The sequence below is a fragment of the Notamacropus eugenii genome, chromosome 6 (assembly GCF_028372415.1).
Source record: "Notamacropus eugenii isolate mMacEug1 chromosome 6, mMacEug1.pri_v2, whole genome shotgun sequence".
Lineage (NCBI taxonomy): Eukaryota > Metazoa > Chordata > Mammalia > Diprotodontia > Macropodidae > Notamacropus > Notamacropus eugenii.
The window spans coordinates 47,178,953-47,201,233 of record NC_092877.1 but is presented as its reverse complement, the minus strand read 5'-3'; the positions used below and the strand labels follow the sequence as shown (position 1 = coordinate 47,201,233).

The 22,281-nt window shown below is 43.6% G+C and overlaps 1 protein-coding gene across 1 annotated transcript in view; it reads left to right on the top strand.

The window, feature by feature from the left end:
- Nucleotides 1-8,589, top strand: part of ATRN (attractin) — a 244,387-nt gene extending 235,798 nt beyond the window's left edge. Inside the window, exons 28-30 of the mRNA XM_072619903.1 lie at nucleotides 2,005-2,119; nucleotides 5,995-6,143; nucleotides 8,457-8,589. Of these exons, the coding sequence (XP_072476004.1) occupies nucleotides 2,005-2,119; nucleotides 5,995-6,119 (240 nt within the window). The 3' untranslated portion in view covers nucleotides 6,120-6,143; nucleotides 8,457-8,589. The remainder of the gene's footprint in view (nucleotides 1-2,004; nucleotides 2,120-5,994; nucleotides 6,144-8,456) is intronic.
- The last annotated feature ends 13,692 nt before the right edge of the window (nucleotides 8,590-22,281 follow it).

Sequence of the window (22,281 nt, the reverse complement as noted above, 5' to 3'; positions counted from 1 at the left end):
AGAGAAATCATGACGTGTCAGGAATGATGGGAGGAAGAGAGGGACTGCCTGTAGGAAGTTTCACATTTCATGTAAATGTTAGGAACTATGTGATCTCTGAGGTCTCTCTGGAACTCTGATAGGACAGAAAATTATGCAAGGCAAAAAGAGCTAACAGAACCAAAGGGTCAGGGCTGGAAAGAGAATGGAGGGGAAATATAGGATGGAAGCTTGTGGGAGACAAGGGTGGAGCCATCTACTCCCCTCACTAGGGTGGGAACTAAGGTTGGGAACAGGAGGGTGGCTTCAGCTGCTTCATGGTTTGCTGATTCCATAGCATAGGGAATGAGAAGACTGTTAGAATATAGCCCATATACATGCTTTGTGGAAAAGAAATTATTGTGAGCTTCTGCAGTTTTATTAAAAGAACCAAACAGGAAAACTATACGGTCATAAACATACCCACACTGGGTTTTATCTTCTTAAGCTGTGGAAGTCCAATCTATATTACCCTAAACAGATGACAAAAGACCCTGTTGTAACGATGCCAGTTTCTTCTGAGCATAAAATGATTTTAAGTTCATTTTGTTTAGCTCACTCTGCTGTTTTATTGAGTGCTGATAATTTAATTGTGATATTTGATTCTTCCCTTTCTAGCTTGTAGGAATATGTCTCTGGGCTTCTTATTAAAGTACGTCATGACAATTTTAAGTTAAATGGATGAGTAACAGTCATTTGATTAGCACGTGTGAAGATGGTATCAGAGAACGAAATGGGCACTGAGCTTTTGTATAGTCTTAGGGGAGAAGAATTTGGAAGTGATAATTACTGCTCAGCAGATCAAACTAGTCCTCTGCTGCTTGAGATAAATGCATAGCAAAGAGCAGATAAATGGAGATCAATCCTCAGCCTCAGAACTACATGACTCCCCGTGGCATCTGGGGACTCTAATGTAATAGGTACTCTCCCTCTCTACTGGTAGAGGAACCACTGTTTGCCTTGGGGTGTCTTGTCCCCAACGAGCACTCTGAATCTATAAAGATGGCTGGCAGTCGTATTCAGTGGGAGCTTCCTTAGTCATGCTGGAGCTTACTCTTCATTGGTATTGCCATCTTTGCAGCAGGCCTTAGGTAGTTCCATTTTAAGTCTATTAAAGCAGTCATGGCCATAACAGTCATGGTCCAGAATACACAAGATTCATTACGAATGGCATGACCACTTAGGCTCCTACTGCCTATGTCCATGAGGCTACTCATAGTCAAAAAGAAAACCAACTTTCAGTTGTACAAAGTGTTGAGTGTCGGGGATGGACCTGATCTATACTTGCAAATGAAAATAATTTTGTTAACAAATGGAACCAAAAGGCCAAGAAAACAGGCAGTCATTTTCACCCCTCTTATTTTAGGTTAGGGGCTGGCAGCCTTTCAGAAGTGGCAGGCCATGGTGCAGAGCCATTGTACCTGGACCACTGGGAGGAGGAGGATGATATGTGTTGATTACAAAGTATGGATTATCTTGAATGGAAAAGTGTGTGCCTTTGCCCCTAGCACAGTACCTGACACATAGCAGGCAATTAATAAATGCTTGTGGATTGATTGATTGATAGTGTGTGTGACCTTGTGTTGGTCTACTGACTCTCAGGCCAGGGTGGGCGTGGCATGGAATGGGATTTTTGTCAGGATGGGCAGGGAGGGAGAGGTGTAGTGACAGGCAGCAGCTTTCACAGACAACAGGAAGGGGAACCCTCCTGCCACTGAGAATTAACCCACATTTGGTGTGCATGCCAGCCCCATGGATGTTTGTGTTCTTGCAATGCTTTCTGATCTTAGAGAATGCTGGGGCTACTCTTGTTTATAGGAGAAAGGCTAAAATATTTCTTAATCCTGCTAGAGGCCAGGCTCTACCCACCCCCTAACTCCCCTGCCCCTCCCAGGGGGTGGATCAGAAAAAATAGGACAGAACTGTTTTGCAGTGATCCTTTAAGAAACCATCATTAAGCCCTTTGTGCTTTCTTTTCCTCCACAGGCTGTTCCCAAGCCCATTGCATTGGAGCCCTGTTTTGGCAACAGAGCAGCAGTCCTTTCAGTGTTTGTGAGGCTGCCTCGAGGCCTAGGAGGAATCCCCCCACCAGGACAGTCAGGTGAGTGGATGTATCCCTTCAGCAGCAGCCTTTGACTCTGAGGAAGAGAGCTCAAGCAGGTGGGAGGCTTGACATTTCCTGAGACATGTTAGTGTTAAAAGGGACCTTAGAGTACAGGAAATCTGCCAGGAAACATTTCTTAAACATCTCTTCATGCATAGATGGTGAGAACACTAGGCTAGGCCCAGGGAGAGAAAATTTACAAAACACAGAATGTCAGAGCTGAGAAGAGTTTTAAGAGATAAAGTGTCAGGTCTGGAAGAGAGCTTAGAACCAACATGTCCACAGTGGGACTCATATTTCTCCAATAACCCATTCATACCTCCTCCAGAATTCCCCGTTCTATTAATGGCATCATCCTGCCAATCATTTGAGGCTCACAACTGTGGGTCGTCCTTGACCCTCCTCTCTCCCTCAATGCATTTGGGGGAGAATCAGTTCTACTTCTCCCTTACGCCTTAAATCCATTCCTTTCTCTCACTGACACAGCCTCAATGCTAATTCAGATCCTCAGATCCTCTCACTTGGACTACTAGAATAACTTCTCAATTAGTCTCCCTGATTTCATTCTCTCCCCTCTCCAATCCCGACTCTGCACTGCCAAGTGGATGTTTTTAAAACAGACCCAAATAAAAATCTTCAAGGGCTCCCTAGTGCCTCTAAAATAAGATGCAGGCTTCTCCCCCAGCCTTCAAACTCTCTAGAGTCTGGCTCCTACTCACCTTTCCAGTGCCATTTCGTAGTATTCCCCTTCATGCTCTGTGTTCCATTCAAACTGGTCTGCTACTCCAGTGTACACAGTATCCCATCACCCATCTTGAAAATTTGTACAAATGCCACCCTCTCAATGCCTGGTTCTGTTCCTTACTTACCTCTACCATAGAAAGTCCCTAGCTTCCTTAGTTTAAAACATAACTAAGGGGCCACCTTCAGAGGGAGGTATTTCCTTATCTCACATCCCTCAACAAAGTTGTTAGCCATTTTACTCTATCAAAGCCTTTTTAAAAATTGTGTATATTCTTCCTGTTTACTTCCTTATGTGCCTGTTGAACTGTTGTACCTTCTCAAAATGGTACAGTAGATAGGGCCCTGGGCTTGGAGTCCTAAATTCAGATCTAGCCTCATATACTTAGTAGCTGGAGAACTCATTTAATCTCTCTTTCCCTCAGTTTCCTCAGCTGTAAAATGAGAATAATACTAGTACTTTGCCTCCCAAAGGCAAAGGGTCAAATGAGATGATATTTGATGTTGTGAGGGTCAAATGAGATGATATTTGTAAAGAAGCACTTGGCATAGTGCCCTACCTGTAAGGTACTATAGAAATCCCTCCCAGGAGAACCTAAGCTCGCTGAGGGTAGGCCCTCTTCATGTTTGTCTTTGTATCCCGATATCTAGTGAGCACTTATTAAGTGTTATTAAATTGAATTGAACCTAATCCATCATGGAGAAGAGACAGCTGAGGTACTGAGAGTAAAGGGCCCTGTCTGGTCCCCTCCAGGCTTCTCATCTCCTGAGAATAAATTGTGCTGGCTTGTGGACCCAGAGATACAAATGCCCTCAAGGAGCCCCTTGTCTGAGAGCTGATCTAGTCCACATACACATGAGCATGTCACAAGAGAGGACATGCAAGGGCCCGAAGGGGTGCTCTCAGGCAGCAAGTGTTCACTCAGTTACTTCTCATATTGTCTCAAGGTTTACAAAGCACTTGTTTCATATCAGGGCTGTGGAGGAAGCAGGACAAGTCTTATTGACTGCCCCTGTTTTACAGAGGGATAGAGTGAGGCTCAAAGAAGAGAAAGAACTTGATCCAAGTCACACAGCTGGGGCTAACCTAGGGCTCTGGCCACATGAAGCTTAACTAGAAAAACAACCTGAGACCCACAGCCCAGAGGAAGAGCGAAGAGTGGCGGCCAGGCCCAGGGGAAAGCTCAGAGTGAGCTGTGCCCCTGGTCCCTGGGGGTCTGGAAGGATGAGAGGGTCAAGGCACAGCACTGTGGGGAAGGCAGGTTTTAGAGGCACTTTCTGAGCTCTGTGACCCTGGGGTCACTTTCACAGGATTGGTTTGCTCATCTGAAAAAGTCATAATTATCCTTATAAGGTTGTTGTGAGAAATGAATTCTATAATCCCCAAAACACTAGAGAAGTGGAAGTTGTTATCCTTGCTATGTGCAGGGCAAGGCTCAACTCTAGTCCCATTTTTTCATAGGATAATTCCATCTTACCCTTGGGGTACTGATAACTAATAGATGGACCCCCCCAATAGAAACCTGGCCTGGTGTGGGGGGGAGGAGAGCACAGGGCTGTATGGATGAAGGAAGAACCCAGCACTTGATTTCCTTACCTCTCCACACTCCACACTCTCACAAAGGGGAGCACATAAAAGGTGATTTGAAATCTCAGATGTTAGTTAAGATTATATTTCTAGGCTCTTCCTCTGGAGCATTCCCTTTGCATTTTGTCTAATCCAGCCTTTAGCCCCTAGAGGAGGTGCTAATGGAATGACATTTCTTAGCAGCTTCCCCCTCACAAAGCAGGAGCGACAGTTTACAATACAGAGCCCACTGAGTCTTCGAAGCACATGGGTGTGCTGGTTTGGGGAGAGGCGGGAAAGGGAGGAAGTCGATCTTTGGGCAATGCTTGCCCTTTCCAAAGCACCTTCCCCACCAGGCCTGGCCTTCAGGTGTAACTGCAAAGGTTCTCCTGTCATTACAAAGTAAAGCCTAATGACCCCTAGCTGTTCCTGAACAGCACACTCTTCTATCTACTCACCCACCTCAGTCTACTAGCTTACCTAATACCTTCCTCAGGTGTCACTGCCTCTGCTCACCCCAACTGAAGGTATCTGCTCCCCGAGATTTTCCTGGAGTCCTGTAACAGACTCCCTCTTGCCTGTCACACTCTGCCTTAGACTACATTTCTTTTCTTGCATGTTGAATGAGCCCTCTCAGAGCCATACCCAGGAAGGACAGAAGCTCCTCAGGCAAGGACTCTGCCGTTTCATATATCCTTTTCTCCCAAGCCTTCACCAAAGGCTTTGAGCTTGATAGGTATTTAATATTTGTCAAAATGAAACCATAGCATGAAATGCATTTTCTTACAGAATCATAAAAGTAGATGACTCTATTTCCTTCCACCAATGTCTGGTATCATGACAGGTGCTGGACAGATGGTTAAGTAGTCCAAGAAAAATATACTACTCATTTTATCCCCCAATACTTCATTTTAACTTATTTTCAATTCCTAATTCTTTCCTTTTTCCCTCCATCACACATTGAGAAAGCAAGAAAAACAAAACTCATTGCAAATATGTATACTCATACAAAACAAATTGCACATTAACCATGTCCAAAAAAAACGAGAAGAAAATATGTTTCAGCCTGCACTCTGAGTCCGTCAGCTTCCTGTTTGGAGACAGCTTGTTTCTCCGTGAGTCCTTTGGAATTCTGGTGGGTCACTTGGTGATCAGAGTAGCTGATATCTTCACAATGTCGCTGTTGCTGTGTACATTGTTCTCCTGATTGTGCTCATTTCTCTTTGCATCAGTTCATATAGGTCCTCCCAGTTTTTTCTGAAACCATCCCCCTCTTTGTTTCTTACAGCACAGTAGTAGAATATTCCATCATATTCTTGTACCCCAGCTTGTTCAGTCATCCCCCAATGGAGGGACATCCCCTTCAGTTTCCAATTCTTTGCCACCACTGAAAGGGCTGCTTTAAATACTTTTGTCCATGTGAGTCCTTTTCACCCCTGTTTTTTTTTACCTCTTTGGGATACAGACCTACTAGCAGCATTGCTGGGTTGGGGGTCATGTAGTTTGTAGCTTTCTAGCAGGCAGGCTTCTTATTAGTGTTCATCCTCTGGGGGTCTCTTTTCAGGACTTGCTGTGGCCAGTGCACTGGTGGACATTTCTCAGCAGATGCCAATTGCTTACAAAGAGAAATCAGGAGCCATGCGAAATCGGAAACAGCAGCCCCCTGCACAGCCCGGAACCTGCATCTGATGCTGGAGCATGAGGACTGTCCCTGTAAGGGTTTTAACACACAAGAACAGTTGGAAGGGGAGGGAGGGCGGGGGGAGGGAGGGCCACAGATTTTACAGTCATGGTGCAAGCAACTGGAGATGCTTGGAAAAGGCAGCGTCCTTGAGCCCAACCTTGTCTGCATGGTCGTTGGCTTTGTCTGAAAGTTGCTCCAGTTTGTGTTCCAGAGTCCACCCTTTTCTTTCTCGTCAGATTCATTTAATTTAATTACAGGTCCAATAATGATCCTTGTCATCATTATGGGAAGACAGTGTAAATAAAGCCAGGAGAACAGTTAGGAATGAATGACACTCAGGTTTACACATGGAGAACTGTTCCTGGGGACTTGTATTTCTCAACTGTGCAAAAAAAAAAAAAGATGCAGTGTTTACAGGTAAATGTTAGTCATCGATAACTCACCAATGCAGGCTTTTAGGGAACCTTCAGATGAAATCACTTAATTTTCTTCTGAAGTGTATTCTCTCTTTAAAAAAATGCTGTTTATTCTTGAACCATCTAGGCAGAGATATCTCTCTTCCATGGAGTCGTATTTTTCTAGTTGAGAATTATTTACAGTCCATCTCTTTGGAATCATGTCAAAGTAGAATAGGATGAGACTATTTTAATATGAAGATCAGAAATGTCACTTGGAAAGAATGCAAATTATTGTGGTTTTCTAAGGAATCTTGGTTAATATAGTCTTAACCCATTTAGAACACACACACGTGCACACACACACGAAGTGCCTAGACTTTAAATAGATCTAGCAATTGGGAAATTAGTTATACATAGGTTTTTACATAATTGCATTCGTATATTCCTGTAAAATTTAAATGGTTACCCTAGGCAATCTGTGCTCTTTTCTAAAACCTAATTTGCAGTCGGGAAAGATGATAGAATTTTCCCACCCAAGGACATGCTTAACCTGGTAGCAGTACCTGGAAGAAAAAGTAGATCTGAGCTACAATATCCTGTGTAAAAGCTGCTGTTCTCACCTCTTGTCCCAAGTCAAAGGTGTATAAATGTGGAGTGTCCCTTGTGTGTGTCCCATAAGTCTCTAAGTCTTAATTTTAGTGTTTCTCCTGGCCCTTCCTGTGCTTACTCCCAGGGCACAAAAGTGGAGTTACTTATCCTCCACACCCACTGAAGGAATAAAGAAGACTGGGGCACCACGTTGGCTATTAGGTTGCTCCTAGGAGTAAGACACAGTTCTGTTTCCTGTGTCCATTTCCATTTTTACCTCATCTGCCTTGAGTGTCTATTTTCTTCAGGGTCTAGGCTAGTGGACTCAGACATCTGTCTGGAGAAAGGGATAGTCCCTGATGGGATTCTATTCAGTTAACTTCTGATATATGCAAGGCCCTTTGCTTGGCCCTGGAGATGCAAAAATGAAATGAAACAAGGACCCTTCTAGTAAGAACCTTGCAATCTAATAGGGAGGATGAGACGTGGACCCAAATAAGTATTGTACATGATTGGATGTGGTAGAAGCAAAGGAGAAATTCAGATGGTACTGTGGGAATATGTGAGTAGGAAGAAGTCACCTTCAGCCAGGACTTCCACCAAGGGTCAAAGCCCAGAGCCTGCCATGATATGCAGAAGGGAAAAGAAGACATTTCCCTTCCTTCTCACCAGAGGAACCTCCCCACCTCAGTCTCTATGGCTGTGGGAGGCTCTTCTCCATCAGCTGGAGCCCACGATGAGGACTTACAGAGATTGAGCACATCCAAGAGTCCAAAAAGGAGAAACTCAGGTTTGCCAAATGGAGTGAGCAATGGAGAATGATTTTAAGAGGGCAGGAGGAAAGGACTCTTAAAAACTGGAAGTAATGCATCTTTTTTTCTCGCATTTTCTTATACTGTCTCTTAATATCCATAGTAGCTAGTGAGGAAAATCACTCCCACGCTGCCCCAGCAAGGCCTAGGTTTTGACAATGGACTGGAAGAACTTCTCTCCTAGTTTCATCTCAGAATAACTCTGGTGGTAAGGGAGGTATACCTTTGGGCATTTGGGTGGCCCAAGACCTATGAGAACAAATGCCTTAGGAATTTTCTCTTTGAGACACAACCCTGAAGAAATGCAGTGATTAGAGAGCTTTTTCTGTTCTCCGACCTTTCTAACCCTGTTCTTTGTCCCAGGTTAAGATCCCCAGGAATGCTTTTTGCCTAAAAAACCAACAACACTAACTAATGTACAAATGAATTACCTCCAATAGACTCACTTCTCCGAGAATGGAAACTTTCCCCTTCACACAATACTGGCCAAGAGCAAGGGTATATAACCTCTGAAGGTCCCTTTCAACTCTGACTCTGTTTTCAGGTGAACCCAGAGAAGGAGATCCCACAGCCCCCCTCTGCCCAAGATTGCCCATCCAGCTTCTACCATTTATGTAAAGACCTTGAAAGTGATCCAGGCCTGTTGGGGAGGAATGGAGAGATGAGGAAAGAGGCTGGGGGAGCTGCCTCTTGCAGGGAGGTAACCTCAGCCTTGACTCTGAGTACTGATTTTCCCTTTGCTAAGATATTCTTCTCTGCGCCTCTCCCCCAGCAGACCTCAGCAACCCCCTGCCACTTCCTCGCTAATGGCATTCTTGGAAAAGTCCTGAACAGTAAGTGACTCAGCCACTGAGAGGGCAACAGGCTAGCTCTTCAGTTATTTACAGGAGAGTATGCGAAAGGAGACAGGAAGTAGAAGGCAAGGTAGGTGGAGCCCTGTGACAGACCCAGAATTAGAAACCCCTCTGGGGGAACGACCCTTTTTTCAGCCTTCTCTCTGCCAATACATGGAATGACTGGGCTCTTGTCATGTCTCTGCCTCAGCCCTGCTACCTTCAGCAGGCAGCTTCATCCTGATGTAAAGTTCAGCTGGAATGGGGAAAAGCAAAGTCTCTGATAGCTGGTGTTTCTCACTCCTAAGCCAACTCCCTGACTCTGAAAACAGGCCCATAGGTCACCAGAGAGTCTGTGAATAAATGAAAACCCTTTTAATAACACAGCTAAATAATACGGTGGCATCATGTGCAAAATGCTGAATCTTTGAAAATGCACATAGAGCAGAGAAACTGCTCGTGTATTTTTGATGCATTTTAAATGATGCCTAAGTTTTGTCTTAATAACATGCCCCAGTGCTGAGTACTGGGTATCTTTCAGAGCTCAGAGAAGTCATCCAGTTAGATACTAACACTCTGCCAATTGAGCAGGAAAAATATCCCCAACATGTTGATGCATTTAAATGCAACTCATTTCATTTAAATAAACAAAATATCTCAAAATAAAGCTTTTCTCCTACTTAAAAAAAGGCAGGAAGAATCAGGCAGTAAATCATCTTAATGCAACTGTTCCTTAGGAGAATGTTAAACTGAAGCTCTTTTCCTTAGAACTTAGAACTGGCCTTTTCCTTAGAACTGGCCCAAATCTCAATTTGCCAGGGGACCTTGGCTTCAGGACAGAGGTTGGATGCCCTAAGTTTCAGCCCTAGAAATATTTCCCTTGGTTTTTATAGTTGAAATATTGTGGGACATGGAAGCAAAAATTCCAGAACCATGTGTTCGCTGAAGTTTATGGTTGTGACTTTGTTAGGTTTCTAATGGAAGTTTTCCAGCCCTTTAGTTTAAAACATGAATGAAGCCTTTGGGCACTGAAAAATAAGGGTTATTTTTATTTGCTTATTTCATTTGCAAATAGCTCCTATTTTTCCAACAAAAATTTCATAAATATTTGTAGCCATTATGTGCAGCAGCCAGTAATACCTGTTTACTTGTTTCCTCTCTTACTCCTTCTCATATCTTTATTTGTTTAGAAACCTGTAGTCTGTTCTCTGGGTACAGAGAGACTGAGGTCCCTTCTACCTCTTCCAAAGGCCCATCCACCCAAGAGAAGGGCAACTTGATTGCTGTGAGATGCACTGAGAGAGAATCTAAGGCCCACAGATTTCCCCAGGTCATGTGTACAGGGAAGAAAAACAGGACTGGGCAGGGAGGCGTGTGGGTAAAGGGGACCAGAAGGTTGAGTCACTGACCCTAGAACTGAAAGTGAAGCTTCTTCTAGTCCCTCTTTTGGGAAAGTTGCCATTAGCCTGGTGTAGATCACACACACTCCCCTTGGAATGGGGGGGACTGCGAAGAGGAGGTTGGCAAGGCCCTAGAGGATCATCACACCAACCAGTGAGAAGCGATACTTTACTTTGCACAGCTTTTTATCTTGTGTGGGCAACCTCAAGTTTACTGGGGCGGGGGCGGTTCTGCCAAGCAAGCACACAGGTAAGGCAGAGAGTCAGGTTTTTCACTTCCTTACCTTTATCAGACACACGTTTCCACAGGTACCTTTGGGCAGAGTTAAGCAAGTGAGACAGCAGTAATTGAAGAGGAGTAACATATTCCCTGTAACAGGAGGTCTCTCAGGAGAGGCTGAATGGAAGCACTGATTATCAGGAGTCAGTGAGGGAATTTGAGCCCAGTTTGGACGAGATGCCCTCCAATTCTGAGATCCCATTCAGTGGAAAGGTCGACAGCTAAACTGTAGAATTGGCTTTGACTTCCACTGATACCATAGGGAAGGCCTGAGAGAGACACCTCCCTTACCGTGGTAAGCCAGACTCAAGGGCAGGAATATGAAGAAAAGGGCTGATCAGAGAAAATTATGCTCAGGATACTTGCTGTCTCTTCCACTTTGGAGCTCAAATGACAGTTACCCAATTTTCTGAACTTTACTTAAACAATAAAAATTCTTGTGCATGTCTTCCAGGTACTGTAATTATCCCCAAGAGACATTTCCCCCGATTAGTAATTCACACTAATAAAAGCTCTGCCAAGGAGGAAAAATTGTGTAATAGCCTGTAAAATCTGTCAGTCCACCCTTTTAAAAGAAATCCTGAGATTCCCACTTATTCTGAATTTGGACCTAGCACACATTAACACTAGTGAAACCTATTTCCTTGAACTAATTCTGTCTTTGGAAGCTCCTTGGGTCTGCAGTTATTTCCAGTTCTTCTGTGTTTGGACTCCAGCTTAGTTTGTTAATATGTATAATTTAGCATTGATTGCACTCATATGTAAATACGGAGTAAGTATTGTAAACTATTTCATTGCTGGGGATCGTGGGTGTTATACATACACAAGTTAGGACTGCAACTTTTTGGTATTTTTTTGTATTGTAAGATAACAGCTAATTTAAGCCGGAACAAGAGAATTCTGGGAGGTCTGTGCATTTTAAACACAAATGTGAAGTACCTGTATATAAACAAAAAGTAAATACTGTAATACAAAATTTCCTTCGGAAATAAAAGTAGAAGATCTGGTTAAAGTGGGGCTTTTGGTTCTAAGTATTTGCTCTCACATTTCTCTCTTATATTTTATTTTTTTGTTCACTAGAAACTTTTAAGATACTAAGGCAAAAAAAAAAAAAATCCAGTAGACAAAAGATGCCTTTAGTCCCAGCCACAGATTTCGCTTAGTCTTCGTGTGCCACTCTGTCTGGAGGCTTCTCAGTAAGATGGTTTCCTACTGAGAAAGGTATCTGAATATATTGGAAAATGAGTGCCTTGATCCTTGAACCAGATAAAGAGTTTGAGCTCCTGTGATACTTATTAGCTGTAAGACTGGGCAAGTTATTCAACTGAGATAACATATGTTAAACACTTTGCAAATATTAAAACTTTATAAAAACTAGCTATTGCTATTAAGTGACTTCACATCTCTGTGCCTCAGTTTTCTCATCCATAAAATGGAAATAAAAATACTTGGGCTACCTACCTTATAAGAGTGCTGTGGGGAAAGTGTTTTTTGAAGCCTTACAGCACTCTAAAAATATAATTAGTTATTTCTGACAATAAACCCTCCAGGTGATTATGACCCAAAGAGAAAATATGTCAACTCTCTACTTCTATTTTGTCCTGCAACCCATTAAAATTCACCCCAGAGCTGGAAAAGCTTAGCTGTGTGTGCTTTAATTAATGTATTCTTCTCGAAGCCAGAAGAAGCTTGATTCTTCAGAGGAATGTGTTGATGAGACAAGAGAATCTCACAGTGTATTTCAAAAGCATTTGTATCACCTGCCTCAGAGGGCTGGTTGTAAGAAAATACTTGGTGAGTTTTTAAGTGCTGCAGAATGGAGGGGTGCCATGTCCCTGACTTGCCCCTACAGGAAGGCCCCCTGGCTCTGCCTTGACTTCCCCTCCTCCCTAGGAGTCAGAAGGGCTTTCACACCATGCCCCTGAGGAGCAGAACAGGGAGGTCACTGAAGTTCCCATTTGAAGGTAATCATGCAGTAGCTGGGGTCAGGTCCAAGAAAACCACCTTTTCCAGACATTGCTGCTTGTAATTTCCCTATTTTGTTCATTCAGTTTAATTTAACAAGATTTTGTTCATGCATCATAAGGGACAAAAAGAGCAGTATTTCTGATGAAGCAGTGTGGTGTAGTGGAAAGGACTCAGAGCTTTAATTCGAAAGACCTGGGTTCAAATTCTGCTTTTGACATTTACTCACTCTCTGTGATCATGGACAGATAACTAACATCTCTGAGTCTCTATTTCTTCATCTGTAAGAAGAGGAATAATGACATATCGGCACTAACTTCTCAGGGTGGCTTGCAAAGCTGAGATTAGATAATGAAGTACTTTGTAAGTTTTAGAGGCTACATAAATGCCAGCTATCATTATCTGGTCCAAAACTCCACTTTTTGCTATTTTGCAGATGACAAAAGCAAGGCCAAGAGAGCTCATGGCTTCCCCTATATGGCACAGCTCCCGTCTGTCTTACTGCCATTCATTCAAAACCACTTATTGAGCACTCACGGGGCCACCCTTCAATTCCTATGCTCCACTCATGGTCAGAGGCATAGAGAGCCCAAGACTAGATGCAGTCAGTGCCCCACAGGGCACAGGAGCCTGTAATCTCGCTAGAGAGAGAAAGGTTGTCATGTTAAATGTTCAACAGAATAAGGCAGTGCGTGATAACCTACCTGCCCGATGGAAGGGTGCACACTGTAAGTGTGTCAGGAATGAATGAGAATGAAAGATCAGGAATCAGGGAAGGCTTCACAGAAAAGGACTGGGTTGAAATACAGAGGATGAAAGGCAAAGTAAACAGGAGTAGGCATCAGAAACTGTGGGGCAGGGCCCGTGATAAGGGTTAGTCACCAGGCCTTTGAATGACCTTGGAGAATGGCAGAGCTGCCACAGAAGGGAAGGAGAAAACTGCACATTGCCATTTTCCTCAAAAAGAGGAAGGTAGGATCTGTAATCCGTATACCAATGAGCTTGATGTCTGTTCCTAGAAAAATTCTAAAGCACGTCATTAAGAGAGTGATTAGTTCACACTTAGGAGGCAGGCTATGGCAGACTGAGCTCACTTCCCTTTGTGAGAGGCTGCAATTAGATTGAGGAAATGCCATAGCTGTAATCTGGTCACCACATCTGCAGTACTCACTATAAATTTCACCAAAGCATTCTACAAATACAGAGATGGAGAGATATGTATTGGATTATAATACCAATATGGTTGTGGTTGAATAACCAGGCCCAGAGTAATGAGATGTTCTCTAGTATAGTACCCAAAGAATCTGTCCTTGGCCCTGTATTATTCAACACTTTTATGACTTGGTTGAAGGCATAGGTAACATACTTGTCCAATTTGCAGGTAACATGAAGTTTCTGGCAATGTTGAGCTAACATGGTGGATGATGAAATCCAGATATACCCTTGATGGAGTAGAACAGTGGACTAAAACAGAGAAGATTAAATTTTTAAAGATTAAAAGTAAAGTTCTACACTTAGATTTAAAAAAAACCCCACAGATACAGAATGGGAGAGATGTGGCTAGACAGTTGCTATGAAAAATATCTGTTTTAATGCACCATAAACCCAATATGGGGAAGTTAGGTGGCACCATAGTAGACAGAGTGCTGGGCCTGAAGTTAGGAAAATGAGTCTTACTGAGTTCAAATCTGGTCTCAAACACTAGCTGGGTGACTCTGGGCAAGTCACTTAACCCTGTTTACCTCAGATGCCTTATCTGAATAATAAGCTGGAGAAGGAAATGGCAAACCATGCCAAAATTTCTGCCAAGAAAACCCCAGAAGGAGTCACCAAGAGTTGGAAATGACTGAAAAATGACTAAATAACTAGTTCAGTGTCAGTGAACAGTATGACAGGGCAGCCACAAACCTATCATCTTCAGCTCTGAGAGAAGCGTAGCTTCCAACATGAAGAAGATTTATACAATGCTTTAGTCAGGCCACATCTGGAGTACTGTGTTCAGTTCTGGGCATCATGTTTAGGGGAGATACACAAGTCAGAATGGGTGATCAGAATGGTTAAAGGCCAAAGAAGTGTCATTACAAAGATCAGTTGAAGGAACTGTGAATGTTTAGTCTGAAGAAGAGAACAGGATCATAGGTACAAAGGTTTAGACTTAGAAGAGACCCTAGAGATTTTATTCAACAGAAGAAGAAACTGAAGCCAAGAGGCCAAACGATTTATTGATGGTTACACAGGAAGTAGCAGAGCTGAGATTTGAACCATATCCTTGACTCCAAATCCAAAGTAGCTTCTCTGACTATGCTGATCTACCTTCAAAAAAAAAGACTGCCTTCCTCTCCCTTGGCCATCTCCCTCCTCCCCATTCTTCTCTTTCCCTGTTTCATCTCCCATCTGTTTTTCCCTTAATTCCAACTCTCTTCTGTTCAACCTCTTCCAAATTCAGAAAATTCCAGCCCCAAATCCCTCATTCCCCTTAGCATCCTTCCCTTTTCTCAATCCCCTGCTCCTATTCCTCTCAGCCAAGCCCAGCTTCTCAATACCCTTTCTTCCCCTCAGCATATCCTAATCTTCTTTCTCTCAGTCTGTCCTAAACATTTATTATCCCTCATTTCCCCATCTTTAAATGTTTAGAAGGCTATCATATGGAAGGAGTATAAGACTACATGTTGAGTGTATCATAATAAGGAGAGTCTTGATCAGGTACAGGATGAAATCGATGACCTCAGAAGTCCCTTTCAGACCCTCGATTCTGGGAATGAACCTGGTATGTCAAGCTGTGTTGCAGAGTGGGATTAAAATTGATTGATATGGTAGGACCAGGATACAGACCATCAAAGCCACTCGGTTCAGGGGACATTTCTCCATACAGCAGTCTGGATGGGGAAAAACTCTGGGTGTTATATTGGGATGGAAAGAGCTGAATGCAAATGTGGTTTCAGACATTTACTTACTCTGTGACCCTGAGGAAGTAATTTAGTCTCTCAGCCTTAGTTATCTCACCCATAAAATGGGGACAAGAGCACCTCATTTCACAGGCAATTATGAAAATCAAATCAAATTAATTTGCATATATGCATGTGGGACTCACTGGGAGGGACACCCAATTATTGTCAAAACAGTTGCTTGCAGGTAGAACACAAGATGAAGAGGAGAGATTGGTCACTTCTCCCTCTAATATGGAAAGTGCGTCTCGTTATGTCACTCTGCATCAGTTCATGTCTTCCAGTGATTCTTGAAATTCTTCACATTTATTGTTTCTTCTTGCATTTCATTACATTTTTATGCACTTATGTGCCACAATTGTTCAGCCATCCCCCCAATCGCCAGACATCTATTGGATTTCCAGTTCTTTACTCCCACAAATAGTACTGCTATAAATTGTGTAGTATATATAGTGTCTTTCTTTCTGTCTTTGACCCTCTGTGCTTAGTACTTTTCCCAGCTCTTTCCACAGCCTCATTATTTGGTTCATGCTCTTCTCTACCCCATCTTTAGCATCATCCATAGCCTTCTCTCTTCTTAATGTCTTTTCTACCAGATTTACCAGTTAATTTCTCCACTATCCCTACCTCAGTCACACGCACCTAGACAGTCTTACCTTAGAACTTGGTCCCTCTTAAAATTGTACCACTTCCAAGATCTGAGGATGCAAAATTCCATTCTCCAGTATCAACTTCCTGACTACCTTTCCCACTCACACTAAGCCTTTTTGCCCATATCACATCCTCTAATCCCCTACGCCATCCCTCTTCTCTCAATCCATCTCTCCCACACTAGCTTTGTTCACCTCCAAACCTTGACCCCACAACCAGCCACATTAACATTTTGCCAACTACCACCTTAATCCCTTACTCCCTGACCTTTTGCCACCCCTAACCTGTGAAACTTCACAGGTTACCTTGGGTAACCCTCAGAATGTAAACTCAACTGAGAGACAGCCAATTGTATTGGATAGAGGAAGATAGAGGAGAAGACCTGAGATCTAGCAGTATGACCAGGGCACAAAGCCAATGGGAAGAGGCTCCAAGACAGTCAAAAAGGAATGACCTCCTTAGGTATAGTTGGAGTGAATTGAAGGTATAGATTGTGGGTATTGAGGAGTCTCTGGAACTGACGGTATTTGGTGGGATGTCAGCTCTTATATGAAAGTCCCCAAATATAAGGGTGAGGGTTACATTGGAGAGGAACACCTGTGAGCAAGGCACTAAGCATAGGGTGGACCATGTCACTCTCCAGCTCAAATTCTACTATCCCCTCATTGCCCTTGGCATCAGTTATAAACTGCTCTGTTTGGCTTCATGCCTGTCCCCAAGCACTCTTTCCCACCTTGTTATACATTATTCCCTAGCTCATATCCGGGTCTTTACACAACTGTTCCCCAAACCCAGAATGCACTCTCTCCCCCCTCAGCCTCTTAGAATTCCTCATTTCCCTCAAAACTCAGCTCAAATACCACCCTTCTACATGAAGCCTTTCTTGATCCCCACAGCTCCTGGTCCCCTTCCCCTCCAAATTAACTTGTATCTGTTCACTTCTTTGTCCACGTGTCCCCCATACCCCCTTCTCATAGACTTTAAGCTTGTTGAGGTCAAGTCCTGCTTCATTTTTGTCTCTTGTGCTCAGCATCCAACATAGTTCCTGGCATGTAATCAATGACTTAAGTATTGGCCTGGTGGCCTATGGCAAACTAAAACCAGGTTCTAGACACAAAGATATTTCTGGGTGGAGTAAGACTCACAAGAGAAGAGCTTCCTGAGCAGTGACTACAGTAAGGATCAGGAGGTGGCCATGGGGAGACCTTGTAGCTGCATCTCAGGGTATACATAACAAGAGATGCAGATAGAGAGGCAGTCCTCCCTGAGGGTCAGAAAATGAATGTCCTGAGACCCCAGCCCCTCCCTTTATGGGGGACTTCCAACATGCATGTTGATGTTCCTTCAGATGTCCTCTCTTCAGTGCCCATGACCTGCTCCTTTGTTCTACTTCAGCTACACACAGGAGAAGACTCACCTTTGATCTAACCATGGCCCATAAGTGTTCCACTCTGATGATCACTAATTCTGAGTTCTTTAGCTGAACCTAACCTCCTATCGCTCCATTTCTCCCTATATCCCCACCCCCCCAAAAAACAACCTCTTCATTCTCAGTAATCTCTGGGCCCTCTACTCCTCAATACTCTCCCAGGCCATCACTTTATTTTTCTCCTGCTCTGACTTAATTTTTCAGTCTTTGCCCTTTAGTTAAGCAGTTCAACCCTCCACTGTCCTTTCCTCTTAAACTACTTGGTCCTTGTTCTAGTCCCGTCCCAAAATCCTAGACTACTCTCCCATCAACTAGTTCCTCTGCTGTGACTCTCATACTACTATCTGCTGCTACTGTAGGAAATCACGTAACTCCTATTAACGAGATCCACTCAAGACTGGTTATTCTGATCTCAGCCAGATCCTCACTGCAGGAATTCAGTCCTTTTATTCTTCCCTCAGTTGTTTTTCTGATTAGTCTCCCCACAAGGGCTATTCCAAACTTTGCCTTTTCTCTATGAGCCTCCACTGCCACCCCTGATCCCATTCTTTCAGCAGAGAATCTCAGCTCATATTTTAATGAGAAAAGACGATTCCCCTTGACCTCTTTCTCACCTACTCCATATCTCAAAACCCCTTGACTGCATCCCCTCCTCTCCCCCCTTGTTTCATTCCCTGAGGGGGTGACTTGCCTTCTAACCAAGACCAGCCCTCCTACTTGTACCCTCAATCCCATCCCTTCCTGTATCCTCTCTCATTGCCCCCAGAAATATTTAATCTCCAGCCTCTCTGTGTCTGCTAGCTCCTTTCTTGTGGCCTATAAAAACATCCATGTCTCTCCCCATCCTTGAAAAAAACTCTCACTTGGTCCTACCTTCCCCTCAAGCTGTCATCCTGTATCTCCAACATTTCACAGTCAAAGAAAAAACAAAACTGTCTACACTCATCACCTCCACTTCCTCTCCTCTCCTAAACTGTCTGCAGTCTGGCTTCTGACCTAGTCACTGAGCTGTTCTCTCCAAAGTTACTTAATTGCCAGATCTAATGACTTCTTCTTCATCCTGATCCTTCTTGAACCCTTTGCAGCACTTAATATTCTTTGCCACCTCTTGGATATTCTCTCCTGTTCCTTTGCTTCTCCTTCTTTGTCTGACTGTTCCTTCTCTGTCTTTTTTTGCTAGTGCATCATCCATATTGTGCCCCCTAACTGTGAATGTGCATTCTCTTGGTGACTTCATCAACCCCATGAAGGCTTCATCGCTTTTGTTTCTGTTTCACCTTCATTTTTCAATTTATCTTTCTCCCATCTCTAGGGAGAAGACATCCAGAGCTATATGTCTAGTCTCAGTGTCTTACCTGAATTCCAGTCCAACGGTGCCAAGTGCTTTTTAAACATTGTGATGTCCTGTAGAACATCTAACTCAATATGGCTGAAATAGAAATTATTAATTTCCCCCCAAACCCACTACTCTTCTTGGCTTGTCTATTTCTGTTGAAGGCATCACTGGCTTTCCAGTCAAGAAGACTCCAAACCTCAATCATCTTCAATTCCCCATCCTCCTTTACCCTACATAATCACTCAGTTGCTAACTCTTGTGGGTTATGCCTCTACATTTTTAGCATCTGTCCCCTTCTTTCCACTTACAAGCATTATTCATACCATCATCATCTCTCACTGAAGACTATTACATTTACTCCTGATTAATATTCCTGCCCTGTCTCTCCACTCCCTAATCTGTCCTCCACACAGATAACCAAACTAAAATGTCTAATGCACAAGTCTGACCGTTTCTCACACACACACACACACACACACACACACACACACACACACACACACACACACACACATTCATTCAGTGAACTCCCAGAGCTCCCTATTGCCTCTAGGTTCAAATACAAACTTCTGTGGCATTTAAAGCCCCTCACCGCCTGACCTTGACCTACCCATCCAAAGTTTATTAGATACATTGCTTCCTTTCATGCACTTTGTTCCAGTCAAACATAAACTTTGCTGCTCTCAGTGCTTTAACACAAACTGTCTCCCATGCCTATAATGCCCTCCCTTCTCACCTTCCCCCCTGAGAATTCCTAGCTCCCTTTGAGCCTCATCTCAACACTGGGGCTCCAAGCTTGACCTTAAAGAAGAGGTGTGTGAATGTGCCTCCCATTCTTTGCATAGTTGGGACTATCGGTGTGGAACTTTGTGTACAATGCTGGATTTGGTAGTGTACTGCTTAGTTTTGTTGAATTGTTTTCTTCCCCCTTTATAAAAAAAATTCTTCATTGTAAAGAATTTCTCTCTAGGAAATGAAGATGATTCAAAAGCAAAAGTTATTGACATTAAAACATTTTCGAAGAACAAAAGAGCATAAGTTCCTTGAGAACAGGGATGGTTTCATTTTTGTTTCTGAATCTCCTCATTCCCAACACAGTAACTTACACATATTTGGCCTTAATAACTGGCCATTGTTTGATTAGTACTAGATCTGTTTCCATTCAGGAAAAAGGAAGAGGAAACTTGATGTGGATATGGCTGGAGTAGAGCTGAGGTGGATGGGTATGAGAGATCAGAGAGTGATCGCAACAGATTGCTGGTTTTTCCTAAAGGCAGTTGTCAATTTTGTATCACCAACATTAGGAGTGATGGCAAAGAGCAGCATCAGTAGGGGGATGCAGAGGTTGGGTCTCTGTGTCACCTTGCTTCTAAGTGAGTGCGGTGCATGGAGAGCTATATGTACCACTTGGTATGTGCCCATGACTTGGGGATACTATACAGCAGCAATAGCAACCTGCATTGGTTCAATATGTTGCCATCCTTTGAGCCTACTGAAATTCCTTATGTCACTATTAGTTACACAATGAAGGCGTGTGATAGCTGAGTTGTGTCCTACCTAAGCCAACTGCCAGGTGGTCTCATCAGAGTTAGCCTGCCAATTACCAAGCCATGAAGGGAAATATTGCATGAAATTCTTTTTAAAATATGTGAACATCTAACTAGTGAATTCCCAAATCAGTCCTACAGATGAATTTTTCTCCATCGATTAACCCTCCATATTCACAGAATATGGGCAGTGAGCACACTCTGACCACATAGTTTATTAGAGATAGGGAGGGATAAGGACTGGACCTTGGTTTAATTCTTGATTTAATTGATGTAGGGGACTCTTGGATGAAGAAATAACACCTTCTTTGCCACTTCCAGTGTTAAGGAGCTGCCAAGACTGAGGAGAAGTGAAGTCAAGTCTTCCTGGCTTCCAGGCAGGCTGTCTAGCCATCATTTTAGGCATAGTGTGAAGAAAAGAAGTATTATATGATTACTCCCAACTCCCAAGTAACTGCCCTTCTCTTTGCGGTGCCTAGGAAAGGTCCCAATGCACCCATGCCCATAAATTGTATAGCAGGAATGGGGGGGATTGCATAATAGGAAGATTGGTATTAGATAAGTAGGACAAGGAGTCGCCCCCACCCCTGGTTCACTCTTCTTTGGTTTTTGAGACAGCTGACTGACTATGCGCAGCGCCCCAGGAGCTCCAACTTCTGCTCACAGTCTGGTTGTTTCTGAAGCATTGTCTACAGCACTGTTCCTAGACATAGGTAGAAGCTTGGGTCATGCCTACCTGGAGTTTAATTTGTTTTCCCACTGCCTGTGGGAGTGCATTAAGACCGCTGTCAACTCAGAAGTCTGAGTCCTAAAATGCAGCTGCTCTGTAGGGGATGGGGGGCCATAGGCTAGCAGAAGGAATTTTGTGACTCCTGCACCCCAAATGGTGAAAAGGAAATCGACAGGTCCAATCCAGTGCACCCTGCATTCTCATACTTCCTAGAAGTTTCCCAATTTCTCTTGCCCTGTCAGAATTCCTATGGGGTCTGTCAGCTCCAGACCAAGATGAGACTCTTGATAGATGGGGTCTTGACAGGAAGAAGTTTGGTGTCATATCTAAGGTCCTGGGCTGGGTCCAGTTTAGCAACAGAGGTTTTGCCCAATCCCAGCTTGGTGGTAACTGGTCAGAGCTGACCCACTGTTGGAATAAGTCTGGGTCAGGTGAAAGGGGGGATGGGGAGGAGACAGAAAGAGATATGGATAACTGCTCACAGTCCATGAAGATACACTAAGCAGTACACTTTACTGGCAGTACCCAGCAGCCTGTGTGTGGTGTTGGATCTCTGCCAGACCTTCTCCTGTCTCATCCCCTCCCCTACCTGAGGTCAAACACACTGAGCCTACTGCTTCACGAGAAGACAGATCTGATAGGAGCTGCTTAAGCCTTAGCACCATCACCCTCCCCCATCTCTCTCCACCCAATCACAGAAGATTTTACCTAGAGTAGAACACACTCCCTCTAACTTTATCCAGAACCCAGTCCCCTCATGGCTATCGCATCTTCAAGCTCTCTGTTGCTGCTGCTTTTTTCCCTTCTGCTTACAAACTTGTTATCTCATATCATTCCTCCTACAGGAAGTCTCCTCTGGTTCCCCATTAATAAAGAATGACATTTTCATTTTTTTAAAAAACTTCTTTATTAAGTGCCTTTTGTTGTTGTTCAGTATTTCAGTTGTGACTGACTCTTTATGACCCTATTTGGGGTTTTCTTGGCACTGGAGTGGTTTGCCATTTCCTTCTCCAGCTCATTTGACAGATGAAGAAACTGAGGCAAAAAGTGACTTGCCCAAGGTACAGTAAGGGTTAGTAAGTATCTGCAGCCAGGTTTGAATTCAGATCTCCTTGAGTCTAGGACTGGTGCTCTGTCCACAGAGCCAATCTGGTTTGCTCTTCTCAAATACATGTATGTGGCATTGTATATGATATAGTTGTTTTGGGTTTTCCCACTACTAGACTGAGTTCTAGGAGAGCAGGCACTGTCGA